The sequence below is a fragment of the Amblyomma americanum genome, chromosome 1 (assembly GCF_052857255.1).
Source record: "Amblyomma americanum isolate KBUSLIRL-KWMA chromosome 1, ASM5285725v1, whole genome shotgun sequence".
In the NCBI taxonomy this organism is placed as follows: Eukaryota; Metazoa; Arthropoda; class Arachnida; order Ixodida; family Ixodidae; genus Amblyomma; species Amblyomma americanum.
Genome location: NC_135497.1, coordinates 327,450,407 through 327,470,628, shown reverse-complemented (window position 1 = coordinate 327,470,628; position 20,222 = coordinate 327,450,407). Strand labels below are relative to the sequence as shown.

The following is a 20,222-nucleotide window of genomic DNA, read 5'->3' as shown; positions in this document are numbered from 1 at the left end:
ACTGATAGCTGTAACATTCGGTGACAGAATGAAACAGGTGGTATTTGCCTACAACTGCTAAATAATTTATAACTGAATTTTTTCTCTAATGTATTTCGGTTTCATTGACCGAACGAAGACTCTGACGTCAAGTGAGAAATCATTTTTGTCATTTCAGGTGTTGGAAGAAGCTGGATTAAATGTCGTAGTGAATTAAATCTACATATCTGCTGATTATGTTAGCTTTTCTAGTTGATCACGTGACCAAAACATCAACTTGATGTCACAGTCATCGTTTGGTCGATGAAGCCGAAACAGCATGGGAGAAGAAATTCAATTATAAATTATTTAGCTGTTGTAGGTTTAGTACCATCTGGTAATCCATGTATTCCATGTCTGATGCATCATTTGAAAAAAGAAAACACGTAATAAAATTAGTTGTCTATAGTCCTTAAAGGGTAGTGCTACAAGGGCTAGCATAACAGGAGACGAAGTCAGGAAGGCAGATGAAATTAGAAAGTTTTGAGGGTTAAAGTGGCCGCAGATGGCACAAGACAGGGTTAATTGGAGGGATATGGAAGAGGTTTTTGTCCTGCAGTGGACATAGACTGATGGTGATGATGATGATACATCACGCTGGACTATCCGACTTGATCAAAAATATGGGGCAGAGGTTTAAATGATTCTAAATGCTGTGCAATAAATTCCATCTTGCAATTTGTTCGGCTGCTGTAGGTACTGGTATTGTTGCCACTCAACTCCTTTGCCAAGTCTGATTTCATTTGAATTTACAGAGGAGCCTTTAACGTCGTCCCCCCAGCCATCACTGGAAGCTTTTCAGTCATTGACGATTCCATAGAACTCCCTGTCTCATGAAACTCTAACAGCCCTGAGTGCACCAAATCCACTTGACCGAAGTCAATATCAAGAAGTAGTAAGACTAATAGCAACAGCAATGTGCAAAGCGGCCTCAAGGCCAACTGCAAAGCAAATCCGGTCAGTGGCCAATCGTGTCGGCCAGAAATATTCGTCAGCACTCTGTGACGCACTGTCCACCTCTTCAGGGGGTAAAACGTTTCATGGACTTGCTTACAAAATTAAGTGCCGAATTGAAAACGCAAGGCGCGGATGTAAGCGCCTTTCTGAGGAATTGTGCGGAGGGCCTCTGAAGAGGGCAACAGCAAGGACAACTTATGGCTGCACAGAATGGCAGCCACCAGTCACTGCCATAGACTTCAATGATTGTGAGGAAGCAAAAAAAAATGCTTCTTGCTGAAAGCTCTAGAGGAGCAAAACATTCCTCTGCAAGAAGAACTCTTGATGCGTGCTTATGCAGCAATTCGAGCGACCATCAACACTAAGGGCAAGCGAGCTTGTGATGTACAGAAAGAGTGGCCCTTGCTGTTCACGCAACGGCACTTCCTGGCCCATATTAGAAGGCATGTATGCAACTGTATTTGCAAGCTGCATGTCAGTAAATTGAAGTGTTGTTTGAGGTTTCAGGAAAAGTAACTGTTGCTGAGTGTGTGTTAAAGTAATGCTGGATGCCGAATGTGCAGGGTAAGCCACGTATTGGATTAGGGCACTTCTACTACCAGATGCAATGTCAAAGAATAACTTCCAACAATTAGTGCAATAACTGTTTAGGTAATAAGGAATCCATAAATTACAGGCTGTGAGCATTCATTATCATGTCTGAAAAGTGAACAAAATTAAAAAATTGGGTTAAAATTTTACTTAATTTGAAACTCGGTGCAACAGTAGTTAATATAGTCGGGAGTAGACTGCACCTATGGGTAACGGAGTGGATTCCAAGAGAAGACAAGCATAGCAGGGGGCGCAGAAAGTTAGGTGGGCGGATGAGAAGTTTGCCGGGTACGGTGGTCACAGTTGACAAAGGACAAGGTTAAATGTAGAGACATGGGAGAGGCCTTTGCCCTGCAGTGGGTGTAGTCAGGCTGATGATGATGATGACTGCACCTGGTGCAGTTGCCTTTGTAAGTCTGTCGTGCTGCCTTCTGAGAGCCTTACCTTGCAGTACAAGATCAACAATTTTTGCAGTCCATTTATTCTTGTTGTTGATAGTATGTCGCAGTAGGCATGAAGTATTAGTGTGGTCATGCATATAAGTGTATACCAGATATTTCAGGGAAGCCCGCATGTTAACTAGTTAGGTGCATAACTAAGTTCTGATAAAACTGTCACAGTTAGCACCTGGTTGCAATTAGAGATTTCTAGCTGGTCATTACTGAGAGCCATGTCAATTTTTAGAATTTTGAAACACGATTACCTTTGGCGCTGTGACATGGAAAGTTTGGCTATTTCGAATGTATAGTTACGTGCACAAGAGGGATTGGTTTGTCTGCATGCATTTCAAAAGTGCTTGTATCTTGGCATGATCTAGCTAAAATTTTCTGGGCCACAGCATCTAGAGTAATCGTGTTTTCGAAATTCAAACACTGATATGGCTCTTACTAATGACCGGCTACAATTTTTAATTACTGCCAGTTGCCTGACTGCGATAGTTATGAATTTAATTATCAGAAATTATTTAACCAACTTACTAGCAGACTTTATTCACCTGTTTGCATTTCCCGCTTACACTGGTATTATTCTGCCGCAGAAAGTCTTCATAACTCAAAAAGCCGATTTTTAAAAATTAGTGGCAGGCTTCCCTGAAACACATTGCATATGACCATCAATTTCGCACCAAGATGGCAGGGCCAAAAAATGAAGGGGTAATGCATGACACAAAGAAGAGAGGGCATACCCTGTAGATGTTGATAAATTGGTCAGCACTGGATCGTTAGGTTGAAAAGGGTGAATGTATTGTGCAAGCACACAAATTACCTTTCACTCACTGTTATGGTTGTTTTCAGCAATGTCAAGAAGGCTTTACAGCTAAACATCATTTTTTTTTAGGCTAACGGACACGCAGCTAGAAGGATTATTTGTCAATCAAGAAATTGCAGACCTCGAGGTCTTGTATGCATTCCTGCGGCACAGCCTGAAGGGAGACGAGGCACTTCAATGGCTCCTTATGACAGACAGGGCAGGACATGGGCCGTCCAAAAGCTCTGCTCAGTGGGGTGTTCCCATTGCTGTGCATTTTCTTCAAGGAAAAGACAGAGTTCCTATTTAGTGTTTTTTAGGTGAGATTATTGCGGGGATGGATATTTGGTAGCCTCTCAGCATTAACATAATTTCTGCTTTATGACCGTAGATGAAACTTTCACATATCTCTGTAAAATTCTAGAGCACTTGCTCCATCATTTGAGTTCACAGAAATTGTAGCCAGTGGCAACGAAAAATTAACAATTAACATGCGTCATTGTTCCAGTAGAATTTTATGGGCACCACCTCAAAGTTTACCGAAGTGCAAAAAGCTGTGAACTTTCCTTTTTGTAGTCCTGCTGCTGCAATTAGCCAGGTGTTCATTATTCCTGTGATTCTTCAGCACACTTGTTACCTGTGTGCCCTTGTGTTGAACATGCAGTTTCCTTATATTCATCTGCTTATGATAATGGCTTCTTACCTCCACAGACGTCACCCTGTGTTTCTGAACTGATTAGTGACCTGCCTCCTACACCAATGGTGGTTGTACTTGGTAAGATTTTAATAATTTTCTGAATGCTTTGAGCAGAGTATAACCTTCTAAAAAGCATGGAAGTATGAAACCTCATTGATCACAAAGAATTAGAGCGTGGTAACGAAGGAGGTTGTTGTGAATTACCCTGTATGTCAGACTCAATGCAGCTTCAAGAATTCGATGAGGCATGCCAAGCAAGCTAAATTAACCATCCGCATGCCACAGTCTTCTCTTTGAGATTGTACCTGGCAGCATAACCCGCTGCTAGAACCTTGTTAGTGTAGCTATAAAATTCAGGTTTGTGGCCTATAATATTAACTTGAGAATATCGCATGCATTGCCATTCATCCATCTGCTCTTGTCCGTTGCTTTATAAATACCTTCAGTGTCTAGCATTTGCATCTACATAGAGGTGCCGTCATATTTTTTTTGTGAGCTGTGCTGACATGACCAGCTATGTGAGAAAGATTTGTATGCCTCATGTTCATATTATCATGCTAAAAATTATTCTTCTGAGCTGTAGCATTAAAAAAAACGAATTGCTCCACAATTGCTAATATTTAATCCGAACTCAGTTTTTGATGCAGTCGTTGATAATTTTCTTTTCAGGCACAAGCATCTTTGACTGTGATTGTACGTGCATTGTGACACTCGACGGAGCAAAGTGCTTTGAAGGGCTGAGCTTTCTGGCCGCCGTGGAGACCCTGTATGCTGCGTACTTTTGTCTCAACATGAAATACAATCAAGAAGTACAAGCCACATTGGAATTCATTCAGAGGTAACCACATAAATTTTTCTCTTGTGTATAGACAAGTTTTTATCATATCTATCTCTTTATGACTGTTGCAGTATATACTCAGTAAGACGTGAGGAAAAAAATAGCATGTAAACTGCATATGCCTGGCATCCCTCCTGCAGCATCTCGACATTGTTCCGATTCACTGTGCACGTGCATTTTGTGCATAGTTTGACAACCTTAATAACACGAACTGATGGGCGAGTTGGTCTAACACTATGGTGAAACAGTGCAGTGGCACACGGACAAAAAAAGAAAGTAACTACTAATCTTCACTAGGTGGCTGGATGGCACATTCTCTCATATGAGCTGAGCATACGTGAAGCCACTGGAAGTTGGATGGCTTGTGTCAGAAGACGGAAGGCTGCTGTGCTTTTCAGTGAATGCAACCACAGCTTTCATCCTTTCGTACATAGTTTTTATGCCACTCTCTGGTGGCAACTGCTGTTGTATCACAGAAATAAGAAATATGAACACGAGAAATATGAGCATCGCTTGTCATACCTTCCAGTTTCAGGGAAATCCAGGAAAATATCCATGCAAATGCTGCGGTAAAGAGGTGCTTGCATAGCACTCTGCGTTCTTTTCTTCAGAGTGCAATGGAGTACTAGTAGAATGACAATGAGGCTAAGGTCATCTTATAACTGAATTTTCGCATAGCAGAGAATAGGCGAACCATGACAGAAACCAGGGCACCCGTCCTTTGAACAGCCGCTCGATTTTAAATACTTCAAATATACAGCGCTAGAAGTTGCAAACAGCCGATGTCTCCTGACATCGATGGTGGATGAAGATGTTCATTGCTTTAAGCGTTCATTAAACTACCGGACATGCCTATAGCACAGCCAAGTTTATCTAGCGGCACCTACCTGAAGCACGCAAAATAGTTTTTGGGCTAGTCATGAGCTAAAGGAACGACTTGTGAGAACGATGAATATTTACGGCAGCATGTGCCATTTTAGATATGTGCAGCGCGAGAGAAATGGCCAACAGGAGAGAGTGGTAGAGGACATGCGCTGCTTTAAGCCAACTGCACCAAGCCCCATGAATAAAAGCCCATTCAGGCATAGTACTTTATCTGCTACAATACAAAGCAGTACTTGATACCCTCTTGTACCAGGACACCACTGACGTCACATTGGGTAGTAGGTACATCCTCTGTCGGCTTCGCTCAAAAGAATACAACTTGGCAAAGTGGTTGGCTAGCTGCGGAAGTTTTCCACTTACTACATGACAATAAAAATCAGCGTTTGCAACCTGGTAACTGCAACATAATAAGCGGTATCACGCAAATTAGAACTTGAATACTAAGCAAAACTTCATGCTGGGCTTCGTGGTGCATATTATTAGACGGGTATTTTGTAGTGCAACAGGACAACACAGAGCCTAGGAGACAAGGCTCTAGATTGCCTGTAGCGCTGTCATGTCGTCGGCTCTCCTACTTGTTGTTCCGTTGCACTCTGAAGGCCCCTTCTTCCTGAAATGTCTTTCTCAAAAACTTTTCTAGTCTTCTTGCATAGTTGATTGTGCAACAACCACGCATTGTTGTGAAAAAAAGACAAAAGTGACGGAAAGACGAAATGTGTAATGAATGATGCGAAACGGAACCCCTCAGAACTTTGCTGATGTCCCATTCAGTGTACTGTGAAAGGCTGGCTTCTGGCACAAGCCCATTCACTTACAGTGACTTCATGCTCAGGCATCTTTTGCATCATTCAGCCCCTTAGTGGAGACCAGTGGATGTAACGCACTGATTTGCTAATGTACAGGAGTGCTACGCCCTTTCTTTGCTTTGTTTGCATGCCATTGCAATGTTTCACCATTGTGTTAAGACGACCTGCCAGGCAATGTGGTTTAATTACAGAATAATGTCAAGTTGGCTGCACCTTATTCGGAGTCTTTTCTGTAGCCCTACATCAACTTTTTGCAAAGAAAATGTGTGCAGGATTTTCATTTCGCATTTTCCAAGCTGTCATTTGCTGTGCTTGAGGTCACAATAAAATTTAAGAACGCGTTGCTTTCCATTTATGTTGAAAGAGTAATGTGGTGCATTGGAAATAACGTTCCATATTGCAATTTAATAACGTAAGTCGAAGTGCTACATCTAAGATGAAATTTCAGGCTCGTATCATCTACTTGAGACGTATATTCTGCTGGTGTGAATGCTACGGGATAGCCAACTCTTGAAGCTGCATAATAATGTCTAAATGTTCAGTATAATATTGAAGTGCGTACTTTTGTAATATGCATCTCTATGTTTAGCTATCAGATTACATGATTTTTGCTACCATTTTCAGGATGAAATGCATAAAGACAATGGACTGGTAAAACAAACTGAAGTTTATGTAGGAAGGTGTAATGGGCAAATGCCTTGACTTCGGTACTAAAAATCTATACCCTCTATAGGTGTCTTGTTTGCGATGAATGCTTCTTCTATTAACTAAAAGAATAAGGAAACAGCCACTCACCTAACTGCACTTGAGCACCCTGCTTATGATTAACGTCATCGTTAGCTAGATTTTCAAGCTCATCACAAGTGTTCGGAGGTACATTTCGCTGTCAGTCTGGATGCTTAACTGTCTGTAATCATCCTCAAGATGTCTTTTCTGTTCTTTGAAACAAGTATAACAGGACTTTCGTAAATGAAAGAAATGCTTCACAGTTGTGATTTTTTCTGTAAGAATCAAACATCTGTCATTTCCTTATGTTGGTGTCTCATGTTCAAGGAACATGGCAAAGAAAGGAAAAGTAAATGTGTGGGAATGTGTGCCCCAGCATAGGTATCACAGGCTTATTCCAATAATTAAAGTGACAAAAAAATACCAAAGGTACCAAAGGCCAATAATATACCAAATCAAAAAATATACCAAAAGCCAAAAAAAAGCCGAAGGTAAAAACCCTGTCCACTGTGTTTTTGTATGCTAATTGAAAATATGCCATTCAATTTCATTATGTTATGTAATACGTAAGATTTTGGAGAGAAATTGTAAGAAATTTTGCTGGAGGAATTTTGTTAAAAGGCATGCCATTCATTTGTAGTGATGTCAGGGAATGCAATAAGGGTAAAATTATCATCTTGCTTATCATAGAAATTAAGTTGTTGGTGTTTGAAGTTGCCACTTCAGAAACGGGAAGGCAAGCGTGTACATATTCTTGTTTTTAAAATGGCAACACAAGAACCTTATAACTCAAGTTTTATGATAGGCAGGATGATTTTACCTTTTGTTGATGTCAAGACAAAAATAATAGCATGCGTTTCAGCAAGTTTTCTGCAGCAAAATTTCTTAGTTTCTCTCCAAAATCTTACTTAACATATAAGTGCACAAGCACTAGATGTCTATAAAATTCAGTTGCATATTTGGAATCACCGCGTAGAAACACGTTCCATGGAATTTTCATAGTTGTGACTATGATTGGAAATTTTTTTTCTAAGACCAGCTTCCCTGCTTACATGGGTTGCATGTGACATCACAGATGCCATGATTGAGTCCAAGGCGTAGCTTCTGCAGTGCAGGTCAGAGCAGGCGGTAACACGTGGATTTAAAAATGCTCAGGTTTCCGCAGTGACTGTTTTCAAACATGGAGCTGCTATGACGGTGCAACACATGTACAGTGATTTATAACTAGGAATCAGTGATTATACTGCAGTTCACTCCTCACATGTCGAGGCTATTGTTCGGTTCATGAAGTATAAATAGCATCAAGAAAAAATATGATTATAAATAATTTAGCTGCAATAGGGAAATACTACAAGGTAATTCATATATACTAATGCCTAATACATGATTTGAAAAAAGAAAACATGCAAGCAATATTTTGGTATCTGCTGTTCTTGAATTCATGTTGGGCATGGCTTATGTAAGCCTGCAGTTTAGCAAGGCAGCTAGGAAAGAATATTTATTTTCATATTCTTACCGCCCTTGAGCCGGCCCTCCTCGAGAGATGAGTTGTAATTTAATGTGCTGTAGTTGCAAAGTAAGTCTTGGGAAAGGTGCTTGTTTTTTTCTATTCTCCACACCCAGCAAGAGTTGTGCTAAAAGACGGCATGCACACACGTGCGCTCAACCTGTCTGCTTATTGTGTATCGTGCTTTAGGGCAGTTCTTCATGGCCTTCCTGAAATCTTGAAGGCTAGCATTTATGTGACTATGGCTCAGTTAATAACTTTCTTAAGCTACATTAATCATTTGGCTCAGTATTAAAATCAGAGCTCAACTGCATTGGCTAGTCATGTGTAAGATCCCTAGTTTTTGAAAAAAAACCCGCTGATTTTAGCATTTCTGTGCAATGGTGGGCTAGCAGCCACATTATCTTTTTTGGACGATATTGTGTCTTCAGTAATCAGTACGATGACGTAACTATACGAATGCTATTGTTTGTCACGTGACTTATCATGAAGGGTACAACCTGGCAATGAAAAAAGTTCAGCTGATGTTTTGATATATTTGCTACCGTTCTGCTCATGCAAACTAGTACAAGTTTGCATGAGCTTGGGACAAGCTATAGTATTTCTGAAGCCACGACAAATCATCACTGATAAAAAGTCACTCTGAGCGTTGCTGGACACTTGTAAATCAATATTGATGTCTCCAACAATAGCCTTGCCATCAGTTTGGGATAATTCCATTAAAATTGTCTAAATATTCAATGAAACAGGGTATTTTCCCTGCTGGTGGTCTGTAGACAAGTACCACAACTGCATCATTACATCTTAAAGTGATTATTTCATAAACGCTTTTAAGTGTAGAAAATTCCTGTAGCACTGGCAGCAATGCTCTCACTCACATTCTTGTATGAGGTTTACAGCACGGGCACCTGCCAAAAGCAGTACTACCATATATGCACAAATGCAGCACGAGTTTATTCTTAAAATCATATGCTTCAGAAATCACTTCACGTTATATTGGATCCAAGGTATGAATACAGAGCAATTTTTTTTCTAACTTTTTTACACCCATAGCGAGCTCACCCAACAGACTATTGAGCTGCGAGAGTAAGCCAACTTTTTGGTGGCCAGGAACGTGGAAAGGAAACCGTGCAGACTACTGAGAAAGAATAGAAGGCACTGAAAGAGCCTTGAGTAGTAGGGAAGGAAAAAAATTGCTAACAAGCACAGAACTGTGCCGCATGGACCATGAAGCAGTGACAAAAGGAAGCGATGGCATGCGAGCCGCTGCTGTAAGGCCGCGGAGAATATTGCAGATTCTTCATATGGAATTCACAGAATTCAAAACTTTTTCTTAAAATTAGAAGCTTAGGCATGAGGCAGCAACAGCACTGTACTGCTGTGCAGCAACAGCACGCACAAGGCATATCTCTGGCACCAGAAATTTGCTGTGTAAAGCATGCTAAATCAGAATGCAGTGAGTAACTGCAGTATTGCTATTGCTGTTGCCTGCCTAATGCTGGAGGCATTTGCTTTCTTGGCATCACAGCATCTCTTCCTCCATGTTTTGTGATGCGTGGTTTTTCTTGAAAAGCTAGTATAACCATGTAAATGATGTTAACATGAACCCTTATTTCCACAGAAGTGGCGCGAAGAGCAAAGGCAGATCTACATTTAGACGCCCTATAATTCTGCACGTCTTAATTCGGATGATCTAGCTTCTTAATATGTCTTATTCTTTTCAGGCAACTAGTGGGCATGAACCCAGAGGAAGGGAGCCGGCAGTTGAACCGGAGGATCACCTCAGTCCACCCAAAAGTGCACAGTGCCCTTCAGCAGCTTGACAAATTAAAAAAAAAGTGGCAAGATTGCATGTCTCGGATTTAGTGTGTTTGTGAACTTTGAACTTTCATTTCAGATTTATTGCGTAGCTCAGATTACGAACTCTGATATCGGAAGTTAGATATTGGAAATTAGATTCGATTTTCAAGTACATGCATAATGTATATCATTTGATGTGTAGCTTGTTTTTGCTATTTTTGTACCTTTTTGTGTTCATAATTAAAACTGTTTCAAACTAATTCACTTCTATGCAATTTTATCACTTCCTAGATTGTGTTTGAAGGAGGTGCAAAATACCACACGCAAGCTATTTACTTTCAAAGTGTGTTCATTTTGATACGTAATCTGTGTGCAGAAAAATTTGTTTGCATGCTACAAACATGACACATTTACCATGCATAGCATGCCTCTTACCTGAACGTGGGCCTGGCTCCGATCAGAAAATACAGGAGTGTAATATTGCGTATCATGTGCCATCAAGCATTAAACAGCATGTGCTCAGTCAGCTTTCAAAGATGAACATGGGCTGCTCATAAATGCTACGGGACATGCATATGTTAGCATCTTTGCAGTGGAGAGCATGAGAACAGAACGTGATATGTAGTCATATAACACAGATCCTGTCATGTTAACTTGGTTACAGCACGCATGCTATACATTGTTGTGATGGTTGGTGTTATGTTGACATAATAACAGCACATACACCGTGGCATACAGAACATTTGACATCATAACAGGGTGCGTAGCGTGTGTGTGCTAACCTTGTTGCCGCAAAATGCACCGCACCACTTTACCACGGGGTGTGTGCACAACGGAGTGGTGCAGCACATGTTGCGGCAAAAAGGTTAGCGGCCACATGTCCTGTATTTATGCGGGATTTTTTCTTACAGTGGAGGGTAACTCCGCTTCGAAACCCAACTTGTCCTAGAGGCTATTTGCTGAGAGGGTCTAGTTCGCAAAATACAGAGGCGCATACAGGGGTCACGGCCGTACAAAGTGAAAAAATGGGACGAGTGCTCCTAGCATTCATTTCCAATTTTGTCCAAGTCCGTGGTTTCAGCTCAGAGATCCGCATGACTGAGCCACCAGAAAGCGGCGAATAAAGAACTGTAGCGATTTGTCAACATTTATGGCTTTTACCTATGTCTCTATGTATTTGTTAATGCATCCGTTTAATTCATTTTATTCCCACGTGCTAGCGTGGTTAAGTCTCGGAGTAAGGAGTGTGTTTTACTGCCCACCTGTGAGGCGACAGTCTGAAAAATTGGATTTGGGGGGAAATGGCGCAGTATCTGTCTCACATATCCGCGGAACCCTGAACCGGACCGTAAGAGAAGGGATAAAGCAGGGACTAAGAATGAAGGAAGAAACGGGTGCCGTGGTGGAGGGCTCCTGAATAACTCGGACCATCTGGGGATCTCTAACGTGCACTGACATCGCACAGCATACGGGCGCCAATCAGAGTTTATGTCGAGTCGTTGCGGTGGCCATTGCTCCCGAAGGAGGCCCCCGATGCACGGTTCGCCGGTCACAACCGTAGCACTCGCTCGGCAAAGAGGAGCCGCCAAACTTTGACGTCTCCCTTTGTGCGAGGCGAAAAAAAAACTCAAGTCGGCGACGCTAGGCCAGGCTTAGCTCAGCCGGAATATCTGATACGCGTCTCGCTGACAATCTACCGCGGGCGTTTGATGGTAATGTAAGATAATCGCAGGCATCCATGTCCGAGGTTATACATTCCCTAAGGTATCCATGTTGTTGCGATTACAGGACGATACAGGAAAGTGCACGGGCCTGCCGACGGGCTCCAGCTATGCGTAACCAAGCAATGCCGCGTGCAAACAAAGGACAGTTCAGAGGTGTGAGAGGAACTACTGAAAGAAAAATGGTGCGCTCGATCAACTGCGACCATCGGAGCGACGGTGGTTCTGGTGGGGCGCTGTTTGTAGAGTCAGTTGTGTGGCGTTTGCAAGATAGCGACAGCACGCGTCACAGCGCTCATGTAAGAATGGTGCCGAGCGTGTCTTCGTGATTAGGCGTTAGGTGCCTTAGCCAGAGGACGTGGGAACAAAGCCTGACAACGACGGCCCCGTTTCGATGTATACGCGAAATTATTTAAAGAACCCTGTGTGTTCGAAGTTACTGCAGTACCCCCCTATACGATGGCCACGTTTGACTTGAACCTGCGTTTAATGCTGGCTATCAAATTCAGGCAAAGCGCCGAGTAGAATGGCAATGCAGTCGCCACGTTTCGCTTGATGAGCGCGAACGGCAAGTGTAGTTTAAATATTTAGCTTAAACGCTTGTCGGCACCTCGTGTTCGGGAAAGAGGCTATGCTGGGTCGAACACTGCTGCCTACCACAGCAACGCCAGCATCAAGGAAAGGAAGCGCCACGTGACAACGTTTAGCCGCCGCGGTGGCCCAGTGGTTACGGCGCTCGGCTGCTGACCCGACAGACACGGGTTCGATCCCGGCCGCGGCGGTCGAATTTCAATGGAGGCGAAATTCTAGATGCCCGTGTACTGTGCGATCTCAGAGCACGCTAAATAACCCCAGGTGGTCGAAATTTCCGGAGCCCTTCACTACGGTGTCTCTCATTGTCTGAGTTGTTTTGGGACGTTGAACCCCTCAAACCAAACCAAACAATGTTTTCTTCCTTTTTTTGATGTTAGGAACGCTAGATGATAATGGAACTCCGTTACTGCAGCGTTGTGCTGCCGCCACACTCTTCATGAGCGCTTCTGATCGAATGTCGTGTAGTTCGCAAAGCGCTGAGACCTGATGCCGCAGCGCTGGGCTATGAAAAATTGGTTTTGAAAAAAGGAAACGGCGATGTAATTGTCTCGCTTCTCGGTGGAACAATCCGCTTTCAAACCAGCGCCCGTTCGAAAATAGGAGCGCTGGTACCGCCGTAGTGTTCTGCTACAATAAGGTGATGGTTGCAACTTTATTGCCACAAAATGGAAGCCTGGATTAGTTGGGGCTGGTGCGAGGCAGTGTGGCCTCCAGTCGGGGGCGGCCTCTTGAGCTCGCGTGATGGTGGCCAGCTGCGCTGTTTTCTTGAACTTGCCAAGAGCTTGTCCCATTCCTTCGCCGAGAGAGGTGGCAAGATTGTCATCGAAGAGGGTGGGCTCTCGCATTAGGGCAGTGAGCGCGCCCTCCGACCCGAATTTTACGAGGGACAGCTTTATCTCATTTCATGACATCACCCATCACTTTACACTGGAGAGGCGCGCTTATGCCCCTCCCCACAAGTTGTTCACAAAAGCGCAGGAAGTTACCTGGCGCCGACTGCAAACACGCTCCCTTCTGAATCCGGCAGTGCTTCCCCTCAAGGACCCCCGACCAGTACGACCCAAACTGCCATAAATGTGGTGAAAGGGCCAAATACGACCACATTCTGTGAAACTGCGCAAATGATACGCTTCAGGCGGAGTTGATACAGCTCCCTTCTCCCGAGCGGTGGGACGCCGCGCTGGTGAGGTCGGATCCCAAGATTCAAGTATGGACATTCCAGCGAGCCAATGAAGTCGCCGCTAGCCATGGGCTAGCGGCCATCTAGTATGTCTCCTGCAATCTGTTTTCGACGCAATAAATGTTTTACAATCCAATCCATGAAAATTGGCTGTTGGGGACCCGCCGCGGTGGCTCAGTGGTTAGGGCGCTCGACTACTGATCCGGAGTTCCCGGGTTCGAACCCGACCGCGGCGGCTGCGTTTTTATGGAGGAAAAACGCTAACGCGCCCGTGTGCTGTACGATGTCAGTGCACGTTAAAGATCCCCAGGTGGTCGAAATTATTCCAGAGCCCTTCACTACGGCACCTATTCCTTTCTTCTTTCAGTCCCTCCTTTATTCGTTCCCTTACGGCGCGGTCCAGGTGTCCAACGATATATGAGACATATACTGCGCCATTTTCTTTCCCCCCCCCCCACCCAAAACAAATGGACGTTTTAAGTTTGTGAGCTGCAGAGGAGGGCAGAAGGAGTGTAACAAGCAAATAGCAACAACAGTTAAAAAAAATTGAACAAAAAAGTAAAAAAAATAAAGATAGGGGGCAGGGAGCAGACAGGGACAAAATTGAGGGAGGAAGCAAAAAAATAGAAAGAAAAGAAAAAAAAGGGGGGGGGGACTATTATAGTCAGGAAGGATGGGGTAAAAAAAGGAGATGGCGAAACGAGAGAAACGGAGAGGAAGGCGGTGCGGGGGACATGGGCAGCGCGGCAACCACAGGCGTACGAAAGCAAAACGTGCAAACAAGACACAAACAAAATGCACAAACACAAAGATGGGCGCCGCTGCAGATGCGTGGCCAAAGAGGCGCCGCTGCGCAAATGACACTGGCAGCGACGAACAGGCCAAACCAGGCGCCTTTTGGGGGTCTCACTAATTTCCGGTGAGCCGAGGGCTAGAACGTTAAGGAAGGAGTGGGCTACGTTAACGAGCACATGTGTAAGAACTTACTCAGGGGGTCTGGGTTTCAATGAACGGTGCACCCCCCTCCCTGGGCGGCTCGTTGAACCTACTTCGTCGGGAATACTTGTTTGTAGGGGTGGAGGGCTGGGCTAGCTGTGTACAAAGATTTGAAATTATCGAAAAAAAGTAAGGAAATAACGTCAAAGCTTATCAATACTGCACGAGACAGGATAGTGTAACTAAGGAGGGGTATGATTGCCTGGGATATACACTAGGAGTTATAAAGGGTATATCAGAGTTAGCCAATTAACGAGAGGTGTAGTATTATTTTGTTTGGAGGTTGTGAATAAAATAAAGGATACCAGGCTTTTCATTAAGACATTCTTGAATAGTATTAAACATGTGGATAAAATAGAATTCACGTTGTTCACGTTCTCGCTTGTTTTTGAAGCCCCCTTGAATAATTGTTACTTTTAGTTGGTCAAATGGGTGTCCTTCTGAGTTTAAATGCTTGGATAGGGGAAAATTTGAGAGAGACTTGGTGTGTGCGCAGTGATTGTTAAATCGAATGCGGAATGCAGTGTTTGTCTGTTCTATGTATTGCTGGTTACACACGGTGCATTAAAGGAGGTAAATAATGTTTAATGAGTCGCAGTCAAACTTGCCGTTGATTGAATGCTGGAAAACTGACCTCGTACTAGTTGCGGAGCACGTAGTCTTCATGTGTTTGCAAACCTTGCAGCGACCTTTACCACAGGGCTGGCATCCATATTTTGGGGTTTTGTGTTCCTTGGAGTGGACTAGATGGTTCTAAATGTTTTTGGCATGCCTGTAAATCACGCGGGGTGCGCATGTAAATATTTTCGATAGTCGTTGACTTTGCTGGAGAATATTAATGTGCTTATTAAGAATTCTGTTTATGTTCGGTGCGTTACTGTTAAATGTGAGAATAAGGTTTGTAGTGTAATCATTTCGATTATCTCTTCGGCGCCCCTGGAGTATTTGACTACGGTTCAGATTTGAAGCTCTGCTTACGGCGTCATCAATAAAAGAACGTGGATAGCGCTGCCTTAAGAGCACGTAAACATTTTTTTTTTGCTTGAAGTGCGTTTGTTGTGTACTGCCATTTCAGAGGCACTTGGGAGCAGTCAAGCTGCTTTTTAGCAGCTTTTAGCCCTTGCATCTCTCTAGGATGTAACTTGCATTCTGTAAAAATGAAATGAAATTGCATTTGGAAGAGAAAGACAAGGCTTTATTTTGCAGTGTAAGCTTGCTCTCTAGAATGAACAGAGAACGTTGCCTCACACTGCTTGGGCCTGTCGTTTGACCCCTCGTTGACACCAGGGAAAAAAGGACGTCTCTAGGAAACTATATGCGGGATCTTTACTCTGCTTCAGGAGGGGAGGGGGAATGGAAGGGGGGTTGCTGGCCTCCCCTTTGTCGGGTTCGCCGCGACACGCGACGCAAGATGGACAAAACGACGAAAGGAAGCGGACAAAGCTGCCTTTCCGAAATTGACCGTGACTTGCAGGTGCCTATAGCTGTGTTTGGATTCCAGGGAAGTAGCAGCCGACGTCTGAAACCTCCTCGCCCATTCCCACGGGGCTCCGCGTGCCATGTCGCCATGTGCGGTGAAAAGATCAGTGTGCAGAGTTTAAATGAAACAAGTATGAAGTTATACAATGAAGCCAATTACAGACAGCTAGAGGAATTTCAAGACCATGCGGTGTGATGCTAGTTATCTCAGTGAAAACTAATGCCGTCAGCTATTATTTCGTTGTTTTTTTTTTACCCAACAGACATGAAAGGTCTGAAGATGAATTAGTACCAAACACATCGGTGCATCAGTTGTGATGCCTGAAAAAAGTTGTACCAACATATAAATGCCCATGTCGTGATAATCAGGAATACTGAAGAATTAAGAAAAATTAAAGCATTTTTTTTTGTTCGGGCTCACACACCTGCTACAAACATCTTTATACGTAGCAATTTAGATGAGTCTGTAGGAAGCTTTTTGGGTAAAAAGTACAGTACGGCAGAAAGGAGTCTTTAGAAAATGCACTGTGTAGAAATAGCCATACCAATTCCATCTCATCGTTCAATAAATGTAACAAATACCGTGCAAAGAAGCTTGCTGCATAGTATAGTTGCAAGTTACTGGTTGCAGACCGCTCTGCAATCACTGGACTGTGACTGTGTATGTACTGCATGAGAGTGCGTTGATTGCAGAGCAGTTAACACAGAGATGTTTGTTCATATCGTTTACCACACATATAAACATCATCAATGAAACAGGATGCTATGTGTAACTTTTTGACATGTTCCTTTTTGGCAGCCTCTAAAAATGTTTCCACCTAAATGAGCTGGCTTGTTTTGCAACAATATAACCACGGGACCGCTGTAACTTGCCACATTTTCAATTTGTATGAAAATCATTGCATGTGAGTGGTCACAACCCTATCCTGTTTCTTGAAGGTCCCGTTGCTTTGTCGGCAATGCTTGGACAACCATGGCCAGCTTTCCGCATTCATGTGCACAGGGTATGCCCATTACGTGCATGCCTTTCCACCTAGTAATGGCTTACAATGCAAACAGACAAAAAAAACAACACACAAAGCACAAGTACAGATAGTGTTTGTAGTCCACACTCTTCTTCTTCTTCTTCACCTCAGTAAATATGGCACATACCCACGCGGGGTGATTGGCCAAGGTACAGTGAAGATTTGCCAATGAAGTATTTGCACGGGAAAAAAATAGACGTGAGGCGGCGGCGTAGAAGACTGAATCAAGATAAAGATAGGAAAATTCAATTAAATTTAAGAAATATGAATTACCAAGAATAGAATCAAGCATTTTGGACATGCGACAGAATTTTGTATACAGCTAACAAGGTAACCAATCAGTCGCACTTATGTAATGAAGGTAGCCACAAACACTACTTAACGGGAATCCCTTTGAGCTCGCACCGAACGAGAGAAGAACTGTAAGAGACAGAGGGAGTCCTAACCTTGAAAGTTGAACCTGCAAATACTGCTTTCCTTGAACAACCGCCGGCAAGTGGGGAGAAAATGGTCTAATGTTTCAACTGGCCCACATAAGACACAAAGGTTTATCGCAGGGAACCCGTATCTGCGTAAGTACAAATTTAAGTGAGGGATTCTGCATCGCAGAAGCGTCATTGACACCTCAAAACGCCTTGATTTACACTACCGGGCATCCCATGATTACTTTAAGTGGCGAAAATCCACGGTATTGAGCAACGGATCACTCAAGCTGGCTGAAATATGTTGGAACCACTGGAAACGTGAAGGTTCCAACAGAATGAGGTGAGGGACGGGATAGATTACAGGAGCGCTGAGAGCTGACCTTGCCAATAAATCAGCCACCTCGTTTAAATAGACACCCGAATGCCTGCAGGTACCCGGAAAAAGCGTATCTCACGCACTGTTCACGGAACAAAAGCCTAAGCGGCCGATTTAATAAAGATTTTCCGGAGTTTTGGAGAGAGTCTAAAACTGAAAGGCAGTCTGCAAGAATAAGAACCCGTGCTACATGTCTGGGAATTTTGAGAAGAACCAAACCAATAGCCAAAAACTCTACGAAGAATATAGAAGTATAATCAGGGATACGAACGCAATAGCTCCAAGCCAGATCCTGCGAATATATCCCAATCGCCGCCTTCTCACAGCTGCCGGAGGCATCAGTGGAGAGAACAGTATGATGAGAAAAATTGTGTAGGTGTTCAGACAGAAGACCATTTATGATATTTGCGGGCATATGTTTCGCATGGGACGGGTAGATATGGCCGTAATAGAAGACGGGGTCAGCCTGCGTATCAGCAACTCGTTGCAAGGAGATCAGATCAACCTGCAGCGGAGCTTGCGTGAACCTAACTTGCGGAAGGTGATAGCGTGACCAGTGCCTCTTCTTCTTCTTCTTCTCCCCAGTGCCTCCCATGCCGACTGTCTTTTTCTTCCTTGAATCATGACAGCATTCCGGCTCAACCCTTTCCCCATGCTTATACAGACATTTCTCACAATTAGCCTGAAAGCCGGCCGTAGTATGGAATGACTTTAGGGAAAATTACCTTTTTAGTCGTTTTATCTGCACAGCTTAGAAGTATGTGAAAGGTACTTTGGCTGTGAGTGATTTGCCCTTTCTCTCTCATAGTCTTTTTGCGAACTTAAGTGGTGAAATATATATTAACTTCTTCATTACATATTGTGCCATCATTGTCGCAATAACAAAAATTGGGCACATAGTAAATATCTGCAAGCATTGAGGATTTGTCTTTAAACTCTGACATCATTAGAGATGGAATCAATACAAAGTAGAAGAAAAAGTATAGTGCAGCACATATATGATTGAAAGTGAAAGACGAATGTTGTTGATATTGTTAGCCTATCAAAAGATGGCACATACCCACACTGGGCGATCGGCCAAGAATCCGGTGGCTATTCATCTGTACTCAATTAACAAAAATGAAAATGACGCGGGAACGCTACACTGGTGGATGTGCTGAATTTCAGGAACAGACCGTGCAACAAGTAACAAAAATATTGCAAAATCAGATTTTACATTGCATATTGAACCATGACTGTACCAAAGCAATGAGACAGAAGTGAAGCATTTCATTCCTTTCGTGACAGAAATGAGTTATGAGGTTTGTTGAACAATTAAAAAAGTGATTTTTGATGGCAGCTAGCACGGATCATTTCAAGTTATAGCTCAAGATTACAATCACATCTGATATAGATGACACGCATGCTATGAAAGCAAGACACTTTTTTCCTTTTTTTATGAGAAATGCACAGGCAGTTTCAAGGCTTGCTTCACAATTTAATTTCTGACGTATACACAAAGGCATGCCTGTAAATTATTCGTGCGTTACACCAGAACCAACACTACTTAAGTTGGTAAATCATGTTCATTACTTGGGTGTCATTAATAGCAAACATATACTAATGCTGCTAATCCTATAGAAGAACAAACAGCGGTTTTATGAAGACGTTAAGTAATACGTGATACCGTTGTGTCGATCAGGTAATGAACTGTGCGGCAGTTTCAGTTTCTCTTCTCTTATTTTCAGTTTCAGTTCTCTTACTTTCAGTTTCTCTTCTTCAGAGTTTCAGTTTCAGTCACATGCATGTTGCTTGACACCACGTACACGTGACGCAGGAAAAGTAGAGAGGGGGGGCGGGGGGTTGGCGGAAACTTGGCGTCAGCATGACATCATTCGCTCCGGTGTGTCGTTCGATCTTGCATTTACATTACAATAACGTGCCGACAAGGTAAACCTTTACTGTGTTTCACGGGATCTTACGCCCCCTCGTACATTCCTGGGAACCCCGGGCCGACCACCAATACTATGGAACCAGTGAAAGGCACTGTTTTCTACTTACTTAGAGGCGTCTGGCTCCTGAGTTTGCTGCATCCCGGCGCAAAGCTATGCTCCTGCATTCGCGCGGCGTCGAAGGTCAGCGCCGTTCCGGAACGCCTTCCACCACGAGCGCAATTTTAAAACGAAGGAGGCCTCAATTAAGTGAAGTTACGAAAGGCGAAGATGCGTTTCAAACCGCGCTCAGTACTTGCGACCGTCTGTTCTGAGCCACGACAGAACGCCACCGCGGTTCAAGATATGTTTACAGAACCCTGGTGAGCCTGTCAGAGGTTTATATTGCTCAGTTACGCGAACTTGCGAAGAATTGCGACTTCGAC

The 20,222-nt window shown here is 43.4% G+C and overlaps 1 protein-coding gene across 1 annotated transcript; it reads left to right on the top strand.

Annotated features, from left to right (window-relative positions):
• The first annotated feature begins 2,122 nt into the window (after positions 1-2,122).
• On the top strand, positions 2,123-10,319 carry LOC144099257 (uncharacterized). Its single transcript, XM_077632428.1, has 3 exons — positions 2,123-3,586; positions 4,178-4,346; positions 9,995-10,319. The coding sequence occupies exons 1-3, from the start codon at positions 3,571-3,573 to the stop codon at positions 10,134-10,136; spliced, it is 327 nt and encodes a 108-aa protein (XP_077488554.1). The 5' UTR covers positions 2,123-3,570; the 3' UTR covers positions 10,137-10,319.
• Positions 10,320-20,222: the final 9,903 nt, after the last annotated feature.

What these genes read in the sequence shown, in the direction of transcription:
- LOC144099257 (XM_077632428.1), top strand. An exon ending in ACATTGGAATTCATTCAGAG is followed by an intron (nt 4,347 to 9,994) that starts GTAACCACATAA and finishes TATTCTTTTCAG; the next exon opens with GCAACTAGTGGGCATGAACC.